Source organism: Arachis ipaensis, chromosome B08 (genome assembly GCF_000816755.2).
Source record: "Arachis ipaensis cultivar K30076 chromosome B08, Araip1.1, whole genome shotgun sequence".
Lineage (NCBI taxonomy): Eukaryota > Viridiplantae > Streptophyta > Magnoliopsida > Fabales > Fabaceae > Arachis > Arachis ipaensis.
In genome coordinates, this window is record NC_029792.2 from 31,791,325 (window position 1) to 31,811,031 (window position 19,707).

At 36.8% G+C, this 19,707-nt stretch overlaps 1 protein-coding gene, 1 long non-coding RNA gene and 1 pseudogene across 6 annotated transcripts; 2 read left to right on the forward strand and 1 right to left on the reverse strand.

Moving 5' to 3' along the window:
• LOC110265458 lies at nucleotides 2,411–3,300 on the forward strand. The gene is made up of 3 exons (XR_002351601.1): nucleotides 2,411–2,495; nucleotides 2,604–2,702; nucleotides 2,992–3,300. It is a non-coding gene; the product is annotated as an uncharacterized LOC110265458 (long non-coding RNA).
• Nucleotides 3,683–8,991, reverse strand: LOC107613410 (annotated as a pseudogene).
• Nucleotides 10,472–17,588, forward strand: LOC107613393 (1-acyl-sn-glycerol-3-phosphate acyltransferase 1, chloroplastic). 5 transcript variants are annotated; one of them, XM_021109242.1, is made up of 9 exons: nucleotides 10,472–10,836; nucleotides 12,081–12,148; nucleotides 12,418–12,625; nucleotides 13,667–14,016; nucleotides 14,789–14,846; nucleotides 15,136–15,321; nucleotides 15,411–15,820; nucleotides 15,962–16,063; nucleotides 17,205–17,452. In XM_021109242.1, exons 4-9 carry the CDS (start codon nucleotides 13,921–13,923, stop codon nucleotides 17,406–17,408), a joined length of 1,056 nt encoding a protein of 351 aa, XP_020964901.1. In that variant the 5' UTR covers nucleotides 10,472–10,836; nucleotides 12,081–12,148; nucleotides 12,418–12,625; nucleotides 13,667–13,920; the 3' UTR covers nucleotides 17,409–17,452. The 5 variants fall into 5 exon arrangements, with proteins under 5 accessions (XP_020964901.1, XP_020964902.1, XP_016170841.1 ...); XM_021109243.1 differs by having other exon boundaries at nucleotides 12,556–12,625; XM_016315355.2 differs by lacking the exon at nucleotides 12,081–12,148 and having other exon boundaries at nucleotides 17,205–17,588.

Genomic DNA, 19,707 nt, shown 5'->3' on the forward strand with positions numbered 1-19,707 from the left:
GAAGCTGGGAATTCAAACTTGAGGGAAACCTCTATCTGGGTTCCCCTTTCATCTACCAATATTATGCCTGCGCCGCTTCTTGTTTTGTTGGAGGATCCATCTGCATAGAGTTCCCATGTAGTTGGTTTATCCTCTTGATCTCCTGCATATTCTGCAATGAAGTCGGCGAGGCACTGGGCTTTAATCGCCGTCTGAGTTTCGTACTTCAAGTCGAACTCGGAGAGCTCTATTGCCCATTGAACCATTCTTCCTGCAACATCTGTCTTTTGGAGGATTTGCTTCATGGGTTGGTTCGTGCGGACTCTTATTGTGTGAGCTTGAAAGTAAGACCGTAGCCTTCGTGAGGCTACTACTAAGGAGTAGGCAAACTTCTCTAGTTTATGGTACCTTAGCTCAGGGCCTTGCAGAACTTTACTGATGAAGTATACTGGGTGCTGACCGGCCTTGTCTTCTCTTATCAGGGCGGATGAGATGGCCTTGTCTGCTACAGATAAGTATAGTACAAGGTCTTCTCCAGCCATAGGTCGGGTCAAAATAGGAGGTTGGCTCAAAAACTTTTTGAACTCCTGGAATGCCTCCTCACATTCAGGAGTCCATTCAAACTGGTGTCCCTTTCTCAGCAGGGAGAACAGTGGAAGGGATCTTAGTGCTGATCCTGCCAAAAATCTGGAGAGAGCTGCTAGCCGGCCATTCAGCTGTTGGACCTCTCTCAAACAAGTCGGGCTTTTCATTTCCAGGATAGCTCTACACTTGTCGGGATTGGCTTCGATTCCTCTTTGTGTTAGCATGAATCCTAGAAATTTTCCTGCCTCCACCGCGAAGGCGCACTTTGCAGGATTTAGTCTCATCCTGTGCAACCTTATGGTGTCGAAGACTTGTGAAAGGTCAGACAAGAGGTCGACTTCTTTCTTGGTCTTTACCAGCATATCGTCGACGTACACTTCCATTAAGCTCCCTAGGTGAGGGGCAAACACCTTATTCATCAGCCTCTGATATGTGGCCCCTGCATTTTTCAATCCAAATGGCATGACCACGTAGCAAAAGTTAGCTCTGGGCGTGATGAATGATGTTTTTTCCTGGTCTGGTTCATACATCGGGATTTGGTTATACCCCGAGTAGGCGTCCATGAACGACAAGTATTGATACCCCGAGCTAGAGTCTACTAGGGCGTCAATGCTGGTGACAGATCTCGGGGGGAGACTGTCGAACCACTTCATTGCTGCTTTTGACAAAGTCGTTAGAAAGGCTTTGCATCTCGTAGCGTCAGAAGCGTCAGCCAGATACATCCGACTTTTAAAGTTGCTCAGATGATGCTTTGGATCAGTGGTTCCGTCGTAGAGGTCCATATCGGGGCTTCTAAAGTTTCTCGGAACTTTTGCCCTCATTATGTCCTCGCTAAAAGGATCTTTCTCCCCTAAGGGCGAATCTTCTCTACCGTCGTGGGAGTTCTGACCTTTGAGGGAGGATTCTAACTTTAAGAGTTTTCTTTCTAACTCTTTTCGTCGCTCCATCTCCTCTTTTAGGTTCTTTTCGGTTTCCTTTTGTCGTTCCTGTTCCTGTTCTAGCTGCTCGAGGCGACTGTGGACCAATCCCATGAGCTCAATTGCGTGGGATGGTCCTTCTTTTTCTGATTCGCGCCCCTCTGAGGAATTTACCTTCGGGTTTTTGATTCCGGAGGTGCCTTCCCTGTGTTGATCATTGGCTTCCTGGTGAAGGGTCTGGTCTGCCTCATTGTTTCCAGTGTTCAGATTCTCTTGCTCAGAATCCGTCTCCACATGACCCTCTTCAGGGGATCTATCCGCCATTACTGGTTGATCTCTCGGGTCCCCGGCAACGGCGCCAATGTTACGGTGGGTAACTGGAGATTAATGGGTTGGATGGCGTTGGTTGGCCCAAACGTATGAAGGAGGTGGCTTTCGAGTGGATTTGCTACTCGGTGCTCCTCCGTCCGACTTGTGCGTGTGAAAGAATGGGGGGTGGTACCTGCGAAGACACTCCGATGCCTAAGTTAGCAAGAGTGTGAGCAGGTTAGAGAATATTGGGACTTAGAGATACCTGAATGGTGTCAGTGTATTTATAGTGGTGAACCAATAACCACCGCTGAAGTAGTGCCACCTTTTTAGGTGGATAACCGTTCCCATATCTTAGGGAGGTTAAGATATGGCTCTATGAAGTGGTTAGAGAGTTTCTAGGGGCAGTTACTCATTCGAATGAGTGTTATCTGCCAGCTAACCCTCGTGTCCGACTTCTTTGGAGTAGGTCGTGTTTAGTACCGACTTCTTGGGATGAAGGCTGGTACTAGATGAAGGCCAACCCTTTGGGTTGGGCCTCTTTGCTTGGATCCTGGACCTTTATTATTGGGTCAGGGTATGAATAAAACTAATAAACATTATTGTTTCATTTTTGTTATGCAGTTTACACTCATCTTGCTTGTAAGACATCTTTTTGCAGCGCTTACAAGTGACATGGAAGATTATCCATTTACAATTCTTACTGTAAGTACTTGGTTTCCACCATTATTTATTTATTTTGAAAAGAAACTTAAATAAATATCTGCTTTTTGAATAATGTGTCTAACTTCTTTTTTATTTTTATTTTTTTAGGTGTTTATATTAAGGGCAAGGGGAATTATTGTGCCCATGTACATAATAATTAGGACAATTGGAGGCATACATAGTAGTATTCACCGCCACTATCATCAGGTTTGAACAAACCACCTTCATTTTTATTTGGGAAAATAATATAAAAAAAAAATAACCCCCTAAGTCCCTAACTTTGCTTTAGTTTTTGAAATGTGCAATTCAACACATTAAAGTAATAAAATGATGCAACACATTTTTAAAACTTTGGATTCAACTTTGCACATGAACCAAAGTTCAAGAGTTATCTAAAACATTCCACTTATTACTTAAAACGATACTTTAAGATATTTTAAAGATATTTAGGCATGCAAGAAAACACTTAGAGAATGATTTGTTCTGTGTATTTTAGGATTCTAACGATAATGACACATCGACAATATCTGATGGAGATGATGAAAAAAATGAGACAAGCCAGGATGAAGATTTAGGATATTCATAGTTATGGTTATCATGGTATGCTTTAATTGTATCGGAGCATTGTGCTAATGCCCTTGTCAAATTGCGACGTTTTGGTGTGCCACAAATTCTTTATTATAATCAAAAGAATGAAACTTAGATAGAAATGCAATTTATCTACTGCCATAGTTTTTACTGTCTCAAGTTTTATCCTAGTGTCTATTAATCCAACAACAACAATAATTTAAAAGAAAAATATTAAGTATCAATATTTTTAGTATAAAAAAATTTATTTAGTATTAGTTCAAAATATATGCCAAAAAATGTTAATCACTTAATATTTCTCTATTTAAACTTACGATTTAGCTTAAAGACACGTATTAACGTTATCAATTTTAAAAAAAATTAGTAAAATAATACAATATTTAAATCTCCAATACATTTATTATTTATTTATTAAAATAAAATTTAAGAACTTCTATTAGTAATAATCTTTTTTTTAACTTGTCAATCGAATGAATTTCCTAAGAAGTAAAAAAAAAAAGTATTGTCACCAAAGCATTTTCTTTACTCTCCACCTAACCATCCAATCCTCAACTATGATCTTACTAACCAATGGTTGATCCAATAGAACTGGGAAGCTTAAAAAAAGGAACACCAACTATGACAATGTTTATTAGGTACATATCTTTTAATAAATAAACCCATTATTCAGCAGTCCAACACGTTCATCATGATAGTGTCAATTCTTAAAAGTTAAAACTAAAACTGAACTTTAAAATTGGCATTCAAATCCAACTGTACCTAATCTATGTTTACAAAATTCCCAAGCTCCATGTTCTCTTGATTTGAGGATGCAACCTTTTCTCCCACATTGTACGAGACAAAATGTTGGTTTACTATTGGGTTGATTGGAATTTGGAAGTCACAGAAGAAGCAAGGTTTCACTGCCTTTTCACTTCTCAGGCACCTATATTCTCAATATCAGCACCTTTGTCCACTCTCTTGATAATACCAGCAATTACCTGAGAAGAGAACAACAAAATAAATGTTAGCAGAGTTATAAAAATCAGGTTTAGTTGTACTTTACTTCCAGTCCTTCACATCATGTGAACTTTCCATCAACTTTCCTAAATATGGAATTTTGATGCTCTAAATTTTGTTAAATGTGTTATTTTTGTTAATTTCTGGGAAAAGAACCAACATGGTTAATCCACACATTTAGAAAAATTCAAAACTCAAAAAGTTGATTTTCACATTTTTAAAATCCAGTGGCTTAAGTGGACATCGTGTGGTCATGGAGATAAAGTGTACTTAACCCTAAGAACTACAGGACTCCACCTTTGAAATGCTAATACCGGTTCCCCCATTGCAGTATTTGTTTACCATAACAGTATTTGTTATCTATGTATCCTACCTTTCCAGGTCCTAGTTCATAACTTTTCTTCAGCCCCTTGTTTAGAAGAGTCTTCACTGTTGTTTCCCATTGAACAGGGGAAGTAACCTGCAAATTGTAGTATAGAATGCAATTATTTCCCGTTCATGTATTTCTGCATGATGGAGTTTCAGCAGCATACCTGACGTGCCAATATCTTCTTGATAGTGTCGGGATCTGCATGTGGTTGTGCATCCACATTGGAGATGACTGGTATTCTTGGTGTTCTGATTTCTGTTGCTGCCAATGCTGCTTCCAACCTTGACACAGCTGGTTCCATAAAACTAGTGTGGAATGCACCGGCAACAGCTAAGCGAACCTGCAGAATAGAGTGAAAGGCATTAAAACTTTTTAGGAAAGTTAGCATTGGAAAGATAAGATTTGGAGATATGTTCATACAGTCATTCGAGCCTTGAAAGACTTTGCCCTAGTTTCCAGCACTTCTACTCCTTTTAAGCCCCCTGAGACAGCATAGTTACCCTAAGAAAACAAAAAAACATAAAAAAGAAGCTAGTGATGAGAAATTTAGACACTAAATTTTGTCTGCTAAGCTTGTTAAAAATCAGATCCATAAGAACCTTACAGGACAAAGGTAATTGGCAATTTGAACCTTCTCAGCTTCGGGTACTTCCTGATTTGCCGCATCACACAATTGTTGGACCTTCTCCAAGTCCAGTCCTATGACACTAACCATGGCACTTTTAGCAGCATCAGCAGCATCCTAGATAAAGGGCGGAAGTTATTTCTGTGAATAAAAATTATGAGCTTCTATCCAAACAAGTTGATGTAAGTCAGACAAGAAATTGGAACACATTGTTTACCTGCATGGCTTCTCCCCTCAATTCGACCAACTTAAGTCCAATCTTCAAAGCTTACAATTCAAATAAATACATGGGTTGATAGCAAGTCAATTAAAGAACAAAGTTGAACTCAAAATAAAATCGTACTTTATTGATGGTTCATAAATAATGGTTCTAACAGATGGTACTTTTATGACAGAATAGGTCACCATGACCAAAAAGAAGGGGCATATATGTCGTACTTGCTATTCCTTTGGTTTTACAGTGATTTCTTGATACATGAGGAATACTATGAAGAAAAGGGGGCCATAAGGGGAAAGCATTACAAAATCCAGTTATATATTAATTACTAATCTTGGCAAATCACCTGAAAGCCCCAGCAAAAGCAAGAGCAGTGTATTCTCCCAAACTTAGACCACACGTAACATCAACAGAATCAATAATCTGTTGTCCTCCATCTCGTGCACGAAGTAGCTCCACAGCAGCGAGACTTGTGACATAAATAGCAGGCTGAAGAACTAGAAAAAAATTGGTAAACATTATGCCCATGTAAATCTTTATATGCGACAAAAATAAACATGGAGAACAGACTGGTGGATAACTATGTATGGACTCACTAATATAATACCATAATCATAAAAGATCTCTATTAAAGGCGAATTTGTTTATTACTTCACTAATTCTTTTATTTTATTCTTGAATATAAATAAAGACACGATGAGGAGGAGAAAAATTCTTGGTGGGATTTGACCCAGGAATGAATTAACTGCCAAAGATATTTAGTATTTGCACATTATAAAAAGGTTGAATGAAATACACATGCTGGAGGCACAAGTTAACAACAGCAATCTGTGAATTGACTGTAAAAATATCCATCCAACCAAAACTAATTACCCTCCGCATGACAAGCAATCATTTAACTAAAGTTGCCTAGCTCAATTATTCGCACATAAACCAACTCCATAATACTCCACTAATTATTTTAACGATAAAACTAAGATGTACCCTATATTCTAAATTCATGTTCAATAGATTGTTAAAAAAACAACCACCTACCCAAAAAGAAGTAAAAAGATTTACCACTTTACCTGACTAAGAACAGTTGAATCTAACTTATCCATTGGGCCATTGATGCATATATCAAGAAGATCTTACCTAAAGGCAGAGAATACACAATATCAGTTACAACAAGGAACCCAGAATCATAGAATTTAAATAAATGAATAAAAAGACAAACATGAGAAAATAGTTATTATAAAACGAAATCAGCAACTACCCCAATATCTCATTTGCCTTCTTATACAGAACAGCAGCAGCAGGCACATTCTGAGCTTCTTTTCCCATTCCAACGGCTTGTGCACCCTGCAATCACATTAATACAGAAATTCATACATCGAATAAACAAAATATATTATATTCATAATAATGAAATAAAAAATGCGGATCAGAATTGTCCGTTTACCTGACCGGGGAAAAGAAAAGCGTTGGAGGGTTTGTAATCGGAGAAGGGAGCATCGTTGAGAACGGAGACCTGAGATCCGGAAGCGACGCTCATGAAAACCCTAGATCGAAGGAGGGGAAGGTTGAAGGTTCTAGAATGTGCATTTGATGGGGAAGAAGGGAAGTTGTTGAGAGAGAGAGAAGGGAGAGTGAGGAAAGAAGAAGCCATAGCTGAGAAGGAAGAATGTGAGGTTCGGATAAGAGGGGAACGGTGAAGCAAAGCTTGCATTCGGTTGCAGAAATAAGAAAAAATGTTGCTTGGGGGTATTGTAGTGAGACGGAGATTTCAAAGATGTTGGATTGTTCCTCTTCAAAACCAAAGAAACCACAAACCAGGGTGTCAATCTCTCAACTACTTCACTCCCTAGTCCCTACCAATGTTCTGAAAATCGGACCGGTCATCAAACCGCTTTAGTCACTGGTTCATTAGTTCAACCGGTCTAACCAGTGGTTCAACCGAAAAAACTGTTTTAGAATAAAATAATAAATAAATTACAAAAGACCAAAGATGAGGGTACTCCAAGAACTCCTATTAGATGCAACAGCATTCAACATTATCACATGTTCTCACACACACATACAAAGCCTTAACTCAAAGAACAACCATAGCAAGTGACTTGGAAAGAAAATGTAAACACCGAAACAATCACAAGCATACACAACATGTGAATATTTTTATAGCAAACATAATAATAAAATAACTCTTCTAATGCGTCTCCGAAAATATCCCAAATCAAGAAACCTACATAATCTGATCCACTTGATTCAGAAAGCTACATATATTAGAAAAATTAAGAATCAACTAAAAGAAAAAGAAAAGGAAGGCCTGGTTGATTCAATTCAATTGCCTGAGAAGAAGAATCAAACAGGGCTGAGAAGCTGAGAGTTTAAATGTTAAACCTCAATATTCAAATAACATGACTCCATTATTGTTATTATTACACCCTTCTAATATCACAAACTCAATATATATTGTAGTCCGTTGACACTTGTGCATTCACAACTTGGCCTCATCATTCTGATTCATACCTTAAGTAGAAGAAAAAGTCCCAATCAGCTTTCATTACAATTTTATCCAGAGAGTTGGGGTTTTGGTTTGGAGTTCATGCCGATGATGATGACAAGAGGGATGAATCCGTGAATCAGTAACATAGGCAGTGCAAATTTTAACAAAGCTCATCACAATGATTAACAACAACAAAAAGCACCGAAGGAACAGTGAATCAGTAATATAGGCAGTGCAAATTTTAACAAACCTCATCACAATGATTAACAACAACAAAAAGCACTGAAAGAACAGTGAATCAGTAACATAGGCAGTGCAAATTTAAAATTTAAAAGTTATCAATTTAAAATTTATCATCAACTACAATCAGTGAGACTGAGCATTCTGTTCTGATTCTGTGACTGAGAAGCAACAAATTCAGCAACAAATTCAAGTTACAGCAACAAATTTAACAAATCCTAGTAAAATCCCGATTTACAGCAAATAGGCAAATTTATTGATTACCAATTCAGCAACACGCAAAAATACAGGGAGAAGGGAAATCTGAAAAAGAGAGAACACTAAACCAAAACATTAACCAATAATCACAAAACACTAAACCTTCACCCAGCAATTACAAACAAAGCCAGCAATTACAAACATTAGCACATTATAAAACATTCCAAAACACTAAACCTTCACCCAGCAAAACCAGCAACTACAAACAAAGCCATCAGTAAATTTGAACAAAAAAATTAAGAGCCATCAGCAACTAACAGAGACATCGAGCCATCAGTAACAGAGCAAAGAATTGAAAGCAACAGACTAACAAAGCCACCAAGCCATCAATAAATTTGAAAAAAAAATTTACAGCCATCAGCAACCAGCAAATACAAGACAGATCCATCAGCAGCAGGCAATGACAATTTACAAAAACATTACAAGAAAAATGGAACAAAAATTGAACAACAATTTCAGAACTTCAAACGAAGGAGAAGACCGAACATTCAGAAATTAAAAGGAAGAAGCGGAGGCGAAGAATGAAAGCAGGGTCACTAACCTGGCTTCCGTGCCAAGAAGCCAGCGAAGATGAAAACGACACGGGGAAGAGGAAGCAGCGGCAGCACTGAGGACCTGGGGACGGCGGCGGTGATGAAGGGCTAGGGTTTTGCTTTGCTTCAGAGGTCTCCAGCACGAATGATTGGGGGAAGAAGAGGAGGGGCTGTTAGGTTCACGAATGGTTCTGCTTTTTTTTTTTTCCACAAAAACAAAACGGCGTCGTTTTATTCGAACCGGCCGGCTACAAATCCGATCCAACCGGCCGCTACCAGTCCGGTTTAACTGGTCGACTATTGATCCGGTCCGACCGGTCGATTCGACAGTTTTCGAGCGATTTTCTCTCCAGCGGTTATATGTAGCAGACCGGATCGGTTTTCAAAACCATGGTCCCTACTAAGTACTAACTAAACTATTGCAGAATTTTAAAAACCGAACCGAACCGGTCAATTGGATCGGTTGGTTCTCTACTGTTTTTTATTCTGAAATTTTTTTTCTGTTATGATTCCTTGCTGTATTGTTAATTTGTAGTGCTAGTGCTTCTTAGCTAATGCTTCTGCGTTTGCGTTTGCGTGGTTCAACCTCCTCAGCTGCTGGTTCATTCCAACTCACTAACACACTTCTCTTCAACTTCTTCTGCAATGGCTGCCACTGAAGAATCGCTCCGCAAGGCCCTCACGAAAAGCAATCTGCCGTCGAGGCTCAGGGAAATGCTGTCCGTGCACTCAAGGCCGCCGGAGCACCCAAGTCTGACATCGATGCCGCCGTCCAGTCACTCAACGCACTCAAGCTTGAGAAGAACGACGTCGAGCGCCAGCTCCAGTCAATCCTCTCCGCCGACGGTGGACTAAGCAGGGAGGCATTCCGTCAGGCAGCTGTCAACACGCTCGAGCGCCGCCTTTTCTACATCCCATTGTTCAAGATCTACCGCGGTGTGGCCAGCCTCTATGACTACGGCCCTCCCGGATGCGCTGTCAAGTCCAACGTTCTCGCCTTCTGGCGCCAGGTATCCACAATTTGTTCAATAACTGATTTGAATTAATTGAAAACTTAGGGCTTTCGAATTGCGGTTTTGGTTAAGGAATTTTATAACACTATTTTAGTTCTTTTTATATATTTTAATAAATATATAATAGATTAAGGTGCAAGTTAGGAGGCATTTTAAATTTAATTTCTTTTATTTTTTTTTTCAATGCTTTTTGTTTAAATCCCACGAAAATACCCATGAGCTACATATCCAATTTTCGTTCACATTTCTGTGGCTCATCAAATACCAAAAGAAAATTCACTAGCCCAATCTTTCCGTTAGCTTCCCTAAACTACCAATTAGCCGCTATCAAAGAATGGCTTTCCACAATGAGAAACAAATGTCTCTGTCCACAAGGTAATTAACAATGACATCTTTTTGGTTTAAGATATTACAGGTCAAAAGATCTCTCTGTACACCAATGTTTTGAAAACCGGTTCGAACCGGTTGAATTGCGAACCGATGAGAATTACGGTTCGATTATATGCCAAAACCGAAAAAAAATAAAAACCGTTTTTGAACTGTTAAACTGGCCGGTAACCGGTCAGTCGAACCAAACCAGGACCCGGCCGGTTTTTTACTTTGCCCAAAAATGCTGAAAACGCAGCCGTTTAGTATTCAGTAACACCCCCCAACCCTTACCAGTTACCAACCCTAACTCACTCAACTCTCTAACGGTGCAGCAGCACACCTTCCCTCGTCCCTCCTATCACCCTCGAGCTGGCCGTTCCTCTCAACGCCGGCGAGCTCAGTCCCTCCCTTTCGTTCAGCCTCCGGAGTGCTCCTGACGCCGTCGCCGGTTAGAGCTTCGAAGCTCACTCGGTCCCTCACTCAGCTAACGTCTCAGACTCTCAGCAGTGGAAGCATAGTCACCGGGCTCGCCTCCTGCCTCCGTCGCGAAGCTCTGTTCCACCGTCACCGGCGCCATCTCTGTTCCTGCCTCCGTCGCCATCTCTCCCTTTCCAGCGCCGTCATCCTTCCTTGTATTTGAAACTGTAATGGAGCCTCAGCTTGATTCTGATTTGTTTTTATTCTGAACTTTTTTATTCTGATTGTTGGTTTGATTCTGATTTAATTTTATTCTTCCCTAGTCCTCCCCATTGTTGATTCTGATTTGTTCTTTGGTTGGGTTGTTCTTGATTCTTTGGTTTTACTTTGAATTTTTAGTTCTGTTTTTTTTTATTAATTCTGGTTTAGGATTGATTCTATGCTTTTGACTCATTCAATGAATTTTTTCTAATTTATCTGTTCTATTGCTGATTTATTTCTTTAATTCTGGTTTTTTCAGATTTTATTTCTCTCTTATATTTTATTAGTTGCCAAATCAGAAGGTACAATTTAGTATTATGGCTGATTTGGATTTGCTAAGGAAGATTCAAGATTTATTATCCCTCTCTTGGGTTGAATGAAGTTTTTGTTAAAGTTAAAAGAATGTATCTGAGCAATTGCAACATGCATTGTTATTATTACACACAGCAATTTGATGATTTGTTTGATCTTTGTTGCCTGTGTTGTTGATGGCCTGAAATTTTGAGCTGTTTGTTAGATATGAGTTTAGATTGTGATAAATTTTGATAATTGTTATGTTTTGAGAAGGTTTGGCTCAGTGATTAGGTTGAGTTTAATTGCAGAAGAGGTCTTGCTACTTTGTTGAATGCTGCAGTTTAATCACCAAATTAGACTTTTTTAGTCTACTCTATATCTCTTTCTACCTACTCTATCTGTGTATCTGCACATTTTAATTTCTTGCAAGCAACTCATCGCAAATAAACATGGTTCCCATTGTTTACATGAGGGGTTTTTTGAGGTGTATATACTTGCTTTTATATTTCTTTCATTTATTTACTCTTTTGATTTGCTGCTTGTTTGGACTTACATATGATGGATTATTATTGCCTTCTTACTGCAAAACACTTGCATAAATGAAATTGTGTAGATCAAATAGAATGTGATTATTAGCATATTTATTCTTTGTAAATTAATTCTTATGTATGTTGGTGGGCATCTCTCTAGGATATGTGATTATTAGCATATTTATTCTTTGTAAATTAGCATATTTTTTTGTTGTTATTTAACTTTTGAGTTTGTATTTTGATAAGATTATAATACTCGGTTGATGATATTCATATAATGCTTTTAATTTGAAAGACATTTTAAGGTTTATACTTTATATAGACTATATTTATGTTTTATGGTGGTTATTTATAATTTATTTTTTATTATAAAACGGTTTTTTCAGTTGAACCTCAGTTGAACCGGTTGGACCAATAAACCAGTGAATCAGTAGCTAAAGTGGTTCGATGACCGGTTCGGTTTTTAGAACCTTGCTCTACACTCTTCTTTTAATAAATGTATCCTGTCACTCAATTATGATCAATAGAATTCTTTAATATAAATTTTTACGTCGCTGAACAATAGAATAGCTATATACCAATAAAGTGGTCTAGTACATGTAAAAACTTTTTTATTTAGAAGTTAGATAATCATTAATTTACTAGTATATCGATAAAATATACTGGCACATGTGAAAATCTTTCTATATTTTTCAGTAATTTATTTTTACTATAAGTTTTTAGCCATTTTGCATGGTCCATACTCTTCTCCGCCGCGATTCTCCTCTACGCTGCTACTCCGTGCTCTCCTCTCCGCTGCGCCATCCCCCACTTCGTCCGCTGCTCCGTGCTCTACATCGTCGCTCGTCGTCCGGACGAAAGAAGCCTTCGTCTGCCGTCGACAGCATCGCCGCTGCAGCCGTCGGTTGTCCCTCCTCCTCCTCCACTTCAGGTTGGATACTCTCCCCCTCTCAGTAATTTATTGCACTAAAGTTTTATTCTGCATTTTTTGTGCTTGTTTGTTTTGAATCTCGGTGATTTTCAGCATGCTTGTGCTTTGAGCCTTGCTTGATTTTCCGCAGCTGCAGCATGCTTGTGCTTGTTTTGTGCATTTTTTGTGCTTGTTTTCCCTTGAATAAGCATTAAGGAACTAAAAGCTTTTGATTAAAAAAATGATTCAATAGGCTAAAAATTTCAAAAAAATTTTAATAGTACAACTCTTAATCTGAGCTCCTAGTAAAAATTATTTTGAAATTATTTGGGTGGCTAAGCCTTCTTAGTTGGTAAAGGCTTGGCTAGTGTGCACGTATACAAGTTTTAAGCTTTGAAGTCATTTGAGCGTGCAAACAATGAATTAATTGTGATTTGGATTAATTTAGTTTGGTGCATTTTAAGGGTTAGTGGGGTTAGAATTTTGGTTAGGCAAGTTCAGATGGAAAATCAATAGAGTTGTTCCCTATTAATATGTGTTCACATGATAAACGTTTGGTCTTAAGCTATATCTGAGAAATTATCTATTTTAGTATCTGTTGTTTATGGTGCCAGAAAATGATCGTTCTAGTGAAGAAGTAAAAAAGCTTTTGTAGCTGGTGCATATAATGTATATAGTGTGTGGTTATTGAATTTCGAAAATAGTGTGGTAAAAGAAGTGTTTTTTTCCTTTGGAAAAAGAAAATTAAATTCAAATCGTAATAGTATTATAAATTCTTCATCTATTCTGCAGGTTGATGTAATTGATCAACGGTATCTCTTGTTTTATCTTTTTCTTTGTGTTTTTTAATGGAACTTGTTATTCATTTTTACGATGCTAATGTGTGAACACATATTAAGCTCGAAAAATTACAAATCTTTATGGTTGAGCAAAGAGTATTAGTCAACCACACGGTTATGTTAGAAGTCAAAATCCATCAAGAGAAATTAAGTCTTTATACTTTAAATGGTGTTTTGTTTATGATGTATGTTGACACATTTATGTATTTCGTTTTTTTAACAGAGAACTTGAAGTTGTTTGTTGGAAGTTATAACCCCACTTATCACTTTATCACTCCTTTTCTTCCCTCCCCGTGCCATCACTTCACAAAGCAATCTCCACACTCCATTACTCCAGTCACCCACAAATCCTATCACCCATTCCCCCCACAGTCCCTCACTTCTTATTCTTCTTCAACCATCACCACGAGAAAGCCAGTTATGCTGTTGCACATGACAACGCTGTGAGTCCGTCACGCCATCCCTATTGCCATAGCTATGTCCTCTGTTCACGCGCTCCTGTCTACTTCACTTTCCCAGTCACCGTTGTCGTCGATGTTTTTTAATTCCAGTCCCTCAATGGAGATGTTTCAGGTAGTTTTTTTTATTATGCTGTTTTATTTTATGATTGTGTTTATGATGTTGTTCTGTTATGCATTTGGGTTGCTGTGAAGGATATGAATTCAAATGCGATTAAGTCAAATTCTGGTTTTAGTTTCGGTTGCTGAGAAGCATACTATTTTGTCTCTGTTTCTTGGGTTTTATTAATGAAACTTTTTTAATTTCCAGAAGTAAATGAGTTCAAATGTCAATTTTATTTTCCTTAAAGTCAAATGCCGATTTTAATTTTCAGATGTTTTGCATTCATGCTTTGAAGTCTTAGCTTTGACATGAAATTGTTGAATACTAGAATGTATACATCTAGCATGCTAATTTGCTGTTTACGAGTATTAGATATTAAAATTAACTTTGTATTTTTCCATAATTTTCCCAACACATTATGTTGATTCCCAGCCCACTATCAGTTATTCTTTTTCATTTATTGCAACATTGTGCAACTCATATTTGATGTTTTACAGTTTTAGGTTTGTGGAACAAAATCCTACGTGATGTTTTGCAGTTATAACTTTGTGGGCATTATTTTAGAATAATTTATGTCATATTTTTTGTTGAAAATATAAAATGCACATAGGACAGCTGGAATGGTTTTTTTACACCAATGTTACATAGGACAAGTTTAAGACAGAAAACCGATATGAACAAATCCATTCCAATTCAGTTCGGTTTGGCAGCTTGAAAAAACAGGACCATTTCACCCTGAATTGAACAGGTTTTGTTTATGTTGTTTTACTTCCATTGGTTGCAGTTGTGTACTTATAAACGACCAACTTATGATCATCGAGTTTTGAGGACTTCACTTAGTTGTAAGTGTTCTTATCTCTTATCATAATGATTGAACAGTTTGGTATGGTAAAGAGTAAAGAAACTAGAAGTGAAGCATCTTTTTAGATGTGTTACAAATAGACTAAATTGAGCCATGGCAGTTTCCTACACACATTAGTACCTTTGTTAGTTGAGTTTTGACAGAAGGACTAATGTGATTCATACTTTTAAAACTCATAACTTAGGGGCTAACTGATTTTCGGGTGAAAATTCATTTACCAAATTGAGTCTTATCTCAACAAACAGTGTTGGTTGTTTATCTTTGTATAGATGCCCAAAGAAGATTGACAGGAATACCCAGGAAGCACAGAAATGATTTGTGGGTATCTTTTTGTCCCAACGAGGAGTTATGTAGGCCTCGTTATAGTTGCAATTTGCGCTATCAGAATAAGCATGCCAGAGACACATTTGCAAGATGCGAACTTGCAGCAGCGGGAGATAGTCACTCATTGTCAGGTATAAAAATCCTTTGATCAGATTTCATGTGTAGCAACAATAATGTTTAAATGGAATGCCAATTCACCTATTGGTGTTTGCTTAATTAGCGGATCTGAAAATGGAATCAAAAGTTAGGGGAGCTTGTTTTTATGCTGTCACCGCCCTTTCCGCCGTATTTCTTTTTGTGCTGATGCTGGTTGGACATCCATTTGTACTACTATTTGATCGTCAACGAAGAAAATTTCATCATTATGTTGCTAAAGTCTGGGCTTCACTCACAGTTGCTCCATTTTATAGAATAAAATTTGAGGGGTTGGAGAATCTGCCACCTCCTGATACTCCTGCTGTGTATGTTTCCAATCATCAGAGTTTCCTTGACATATATACTCTTCTCACTCTAGGAAGAAGCTTTAAATTCATAAGCAAGACTGGGATATTTCTCTTTCCGATAATTGGGTGGGCAATGTTTCTTCTAGGCACCATTCCTTTGAAGCGCATGGATAGCCGAAGCCAGATGGTATACTTCTGCGATTGATGCTGTGGATAATTTTACTTGTTCTTGTTGATTCAGTACCAATGTCTTCCATGAATTTATTTCTAAATTGTGTTTATATATGATTTTCAAAGTCACAGTTCTGTTATGCTTCTTCACATATAGGATTGTCTTAAACGATGCATGGATCTTATCAGGAAGGGAGCCTCGGTCTTTGTCTTTCCAGAGGGAACACGCAGTAAAGATGGAAAACTAGGTGCTTTCAAGGTTTGTATCTCAAGTCATGTAATGATTTTTATCTGTCTATAATCATGTTTAAGGATGCAAACAATTTTAGGTTATTCATTAATGACCAATGACCAACAGTTCCTTAATGTATTTTAGTTTTTCATTTTGAGTAAATGGACAAAAGTACATATGAAAGGGTTTGTGGTAGACAAAAGTACATACAAAAGATTGTAAATATCAAAGTATACTCGAAATATTGTTTTCGATGGACAAAGATACCATGCCGTTAGTGGGTTTGTAAGGCCCGTGGTATACTTTTGTCCATCGAAATAAATCTTTTGGGTGTACTTTCATATTTACCAACTTTCTGGGTATTTTTGTCTATGTCAAACTCTTTCATGTGTACTTTTGTCCATTTACTCTTTCATTTTTTAATTCTTTTTCATTATGGTAAATTCTTAAGGGGGGGTGTTGAATTTTACACCACATGCTAACTTACCTATAGCAAATTGAACCCCAATCTACTGGTTATAAAATTTATCAGCAACAAAGCCTTATCCTAGTGTTAATAATCTAAGGAAAGTGAAAAAACCACACCATAAAAGCTAGCTGTTAAGGGAGAAAACCACTCTCTTTAAATACATCAAGCATCCCATACTACCTGATATGGGACTTTGGACACCCCATAATACCCTAGTCTCTAACAATACACCACCCTTGGAGAGCCCACATCCTCGGCGGCTTCACTCTTTGACACCGACCCAGTGGTAGCAACTTTGCTACCCGCTATCAGCATCTGGCCTATGGGTAGCACTTTCCATGGCACCAACAACTAAGGCTTTGATACCTTTGTTAAGTACCTAAAGAAAGTGAAAAACACCACCTTAAAAGCTAGCTGTTAAGGGAGAATAACCACTCCTTAAATATAACATGAAGCATCTCATGCTACTCGATGTGGGACTTTAGGCACCTCATTATACCCAATTCCCGAACAGTTAACTTCATAGAACAGGCCATGTCACAGTTTAAATTCAGCCTATTTTTACTTAAATTGCTGTTAATAATATCATCCAAAGTTTTCTCGGGTTTCTTTCCACTTCGGGCTATTCAGACATGTTTGTGTGTAAGATTTTGTCAATGAACTAATTCTAAATTGTTATAATTATTTGGGGATTTTCAGAAAGGTGCCTTCAGTATTGCTGCCAAGACAAATGCTCCAGTGGTACCAATAACCCTTATTGGAACTGGTCAAATCATGCCAGCTGGAAGAGAGGGTATAGTAAACATAGGTTGGGTCAAAGTTGTTATTCATAAACCTTTACGTGGGAAAGATGCTGAAATGTTGTGCAAAGAAGCTAGGACGACAATCGCAGGTGTATTGTAATCACTCAAACCTGAGAGATGCTATGCACGAGTTCTTTTTCATTTCTTCCCTGTTACCTAACTCAGCAACTTCGAGGGGAAAATCCCATAACCACATTTGCATTTGTAGGGTCAAGAATTAGAAACTTTAAAAGAAATTAAAGAGGGATTGTCATCCCTAATGAGAGAATTCTGATCCCAACTATAATCCTATGTTTTTAATTTAAAATAATAGAAAATTTATATTTTATAGAATAATCTTTTTATCACGCAATATTTTTTGAAGAAATTTTAACGAAAGATAAAAATAATTTTGCAGTAAATAGAAGGGATTATGGATTTTTTGTATACTCAAAACAATTTAAAATTGGTGCAACGATAACCATTTTGTTGGTGTTTAAAATTTGGAGCGTTGCCAGTTTGTTCAGAATCTTAGTGTCAGGAAGAAATGACCAATTTAGTTTCTGTATCTTTTAAGACCTATTTGAGACGTTTGATTTTTTAAAGATTATTGTGATCTTTTTGTAGCAATTCATTCTTATCTTTTAAGGTCTTGTAGTTATAGGCATAGAAGTATTAAATATTGGTTGGACACCCACCTCTTTCATACTATAATTTAAGTTTTGTTTTAACCATAGGAGTAGAAAGAGAAGCTTTTTAAGTGTGTGTTTGGATTGTGGTTAGTCAAACTGGAGTTTGAATAAAAGTGATTTTATAAAATTGATTTTAGATAGAAACTGGAGTTTGAATAAAAGTGATTTTATAAAATTGATTTTGGATAGAAGTAAATTTGTGTTAACATGATTTATGTTTGACAATTTTATACTAAAATTGATTTTGATAAAATAAATATTGTTTGGATAATATTAGTTAAAATCACTTTTAGATAGATAATTACTAAAAAGGACATGATATTAAATTATAATGTTATTTTTTTATATATATATATTTTTTTCTTATATGTTTTTATATAGTATATTTTTAGTATTTTTAGTACTTTTTTTTAGTACGCTATAATTTTTTACTATTATTATTATTTATGGTTATTTTTTTTGTTTAATTTATTTTACCTAATGGGATCAATAAATGTTCAGTTTAATTATTTGACAAGTGGCACATTCAGTACTTGGCTTTGGGCGGGTTCTTTCTCTTTTAGGATCTGAATTTAAACATGAAATTTGAATAAGCATTCCAAATCAGAGCTTACTGAAAAGGTTTTATAATTCAATTATATTATTGACTTTCTCTATCTCTCTCTTCTCTTCTTTCTTTCTTGGGCTCACTCTCTCTTTATCAATATGATTAGTTCAAAATACATAGATATTACCGGCGAAGAAGAAGAAGGAACTTGCCGGTGATAAAAGCAATAACTCACAAAGAAAATAGAGAATGATGGTGGTCAGTGCTATAGTTACAAGAGCATCTGGCGAAGAACAAAGAAGACACGGCATGGATTCCGGATCTGTTTCTAACGAGTAGCAGAGATGAAGAACAATCAGTTAAAGGTGACGGTGGCTATTGATATAGCTTCAAGGAAAAAGAACAGTAGCAGGGTTTAGGGTCTTGTTGCCGTCGATAAAGAAGGACCAGTTGGCAACAAGTTCACGATACAGATCAAGAGAATGGAAAGCTCTGAGATCCATATACCATCCATATTTTTTGCAGAGGTCATTTTTCTTTTCTGATAGTAGAAATTTATTATAATAATTTTTATATTTAAGTGAAATATGCTACTATAGATTAGAAAAATTATAAGATTATTAAGCTTCTGAAAAACATATAATACAATAATCTTATAAAATGTACAATAAACTTTTTATATACAATTTTTTTTCAAATTAAAAATAAAAATTATTAATATCAATGGATAAGTAATAATAAACTTTTATAATGAATCAACATTTAGCCCGCGTGTAGCGCGGGTCTTACACTAGTATGTATAAAAGGTAAAGTTGGTAAAAACAAAATAAAAGTTAAATGTCAATAGGTAAAAGTCAGTTAGTGCAACGCAGAAGTTAGAAATTCTTGCTTCTTGTAAACGTGATTTTGTAACTACAATCACTTCTGCGTTTATAGATAGAAAAATTAAAATTAGCCAAACCAAAAATGGAAGCGTTCAAGAAGCTGTAACATGCTTTTCCTCTTTCAACATAGTTGCCAAACACACCTTTAAATAGTTAATTTGTTGAGTTCGCTCATTAATGTCTTAGAGCCAAAACATATATATCCGTTTTGTGAATGCATTTTTGAAGTCAATCATTTGAGTCTTTTGATAAATGCATATATTATGTTAATTTTGGGTTGAAAAGAATGAGATATAT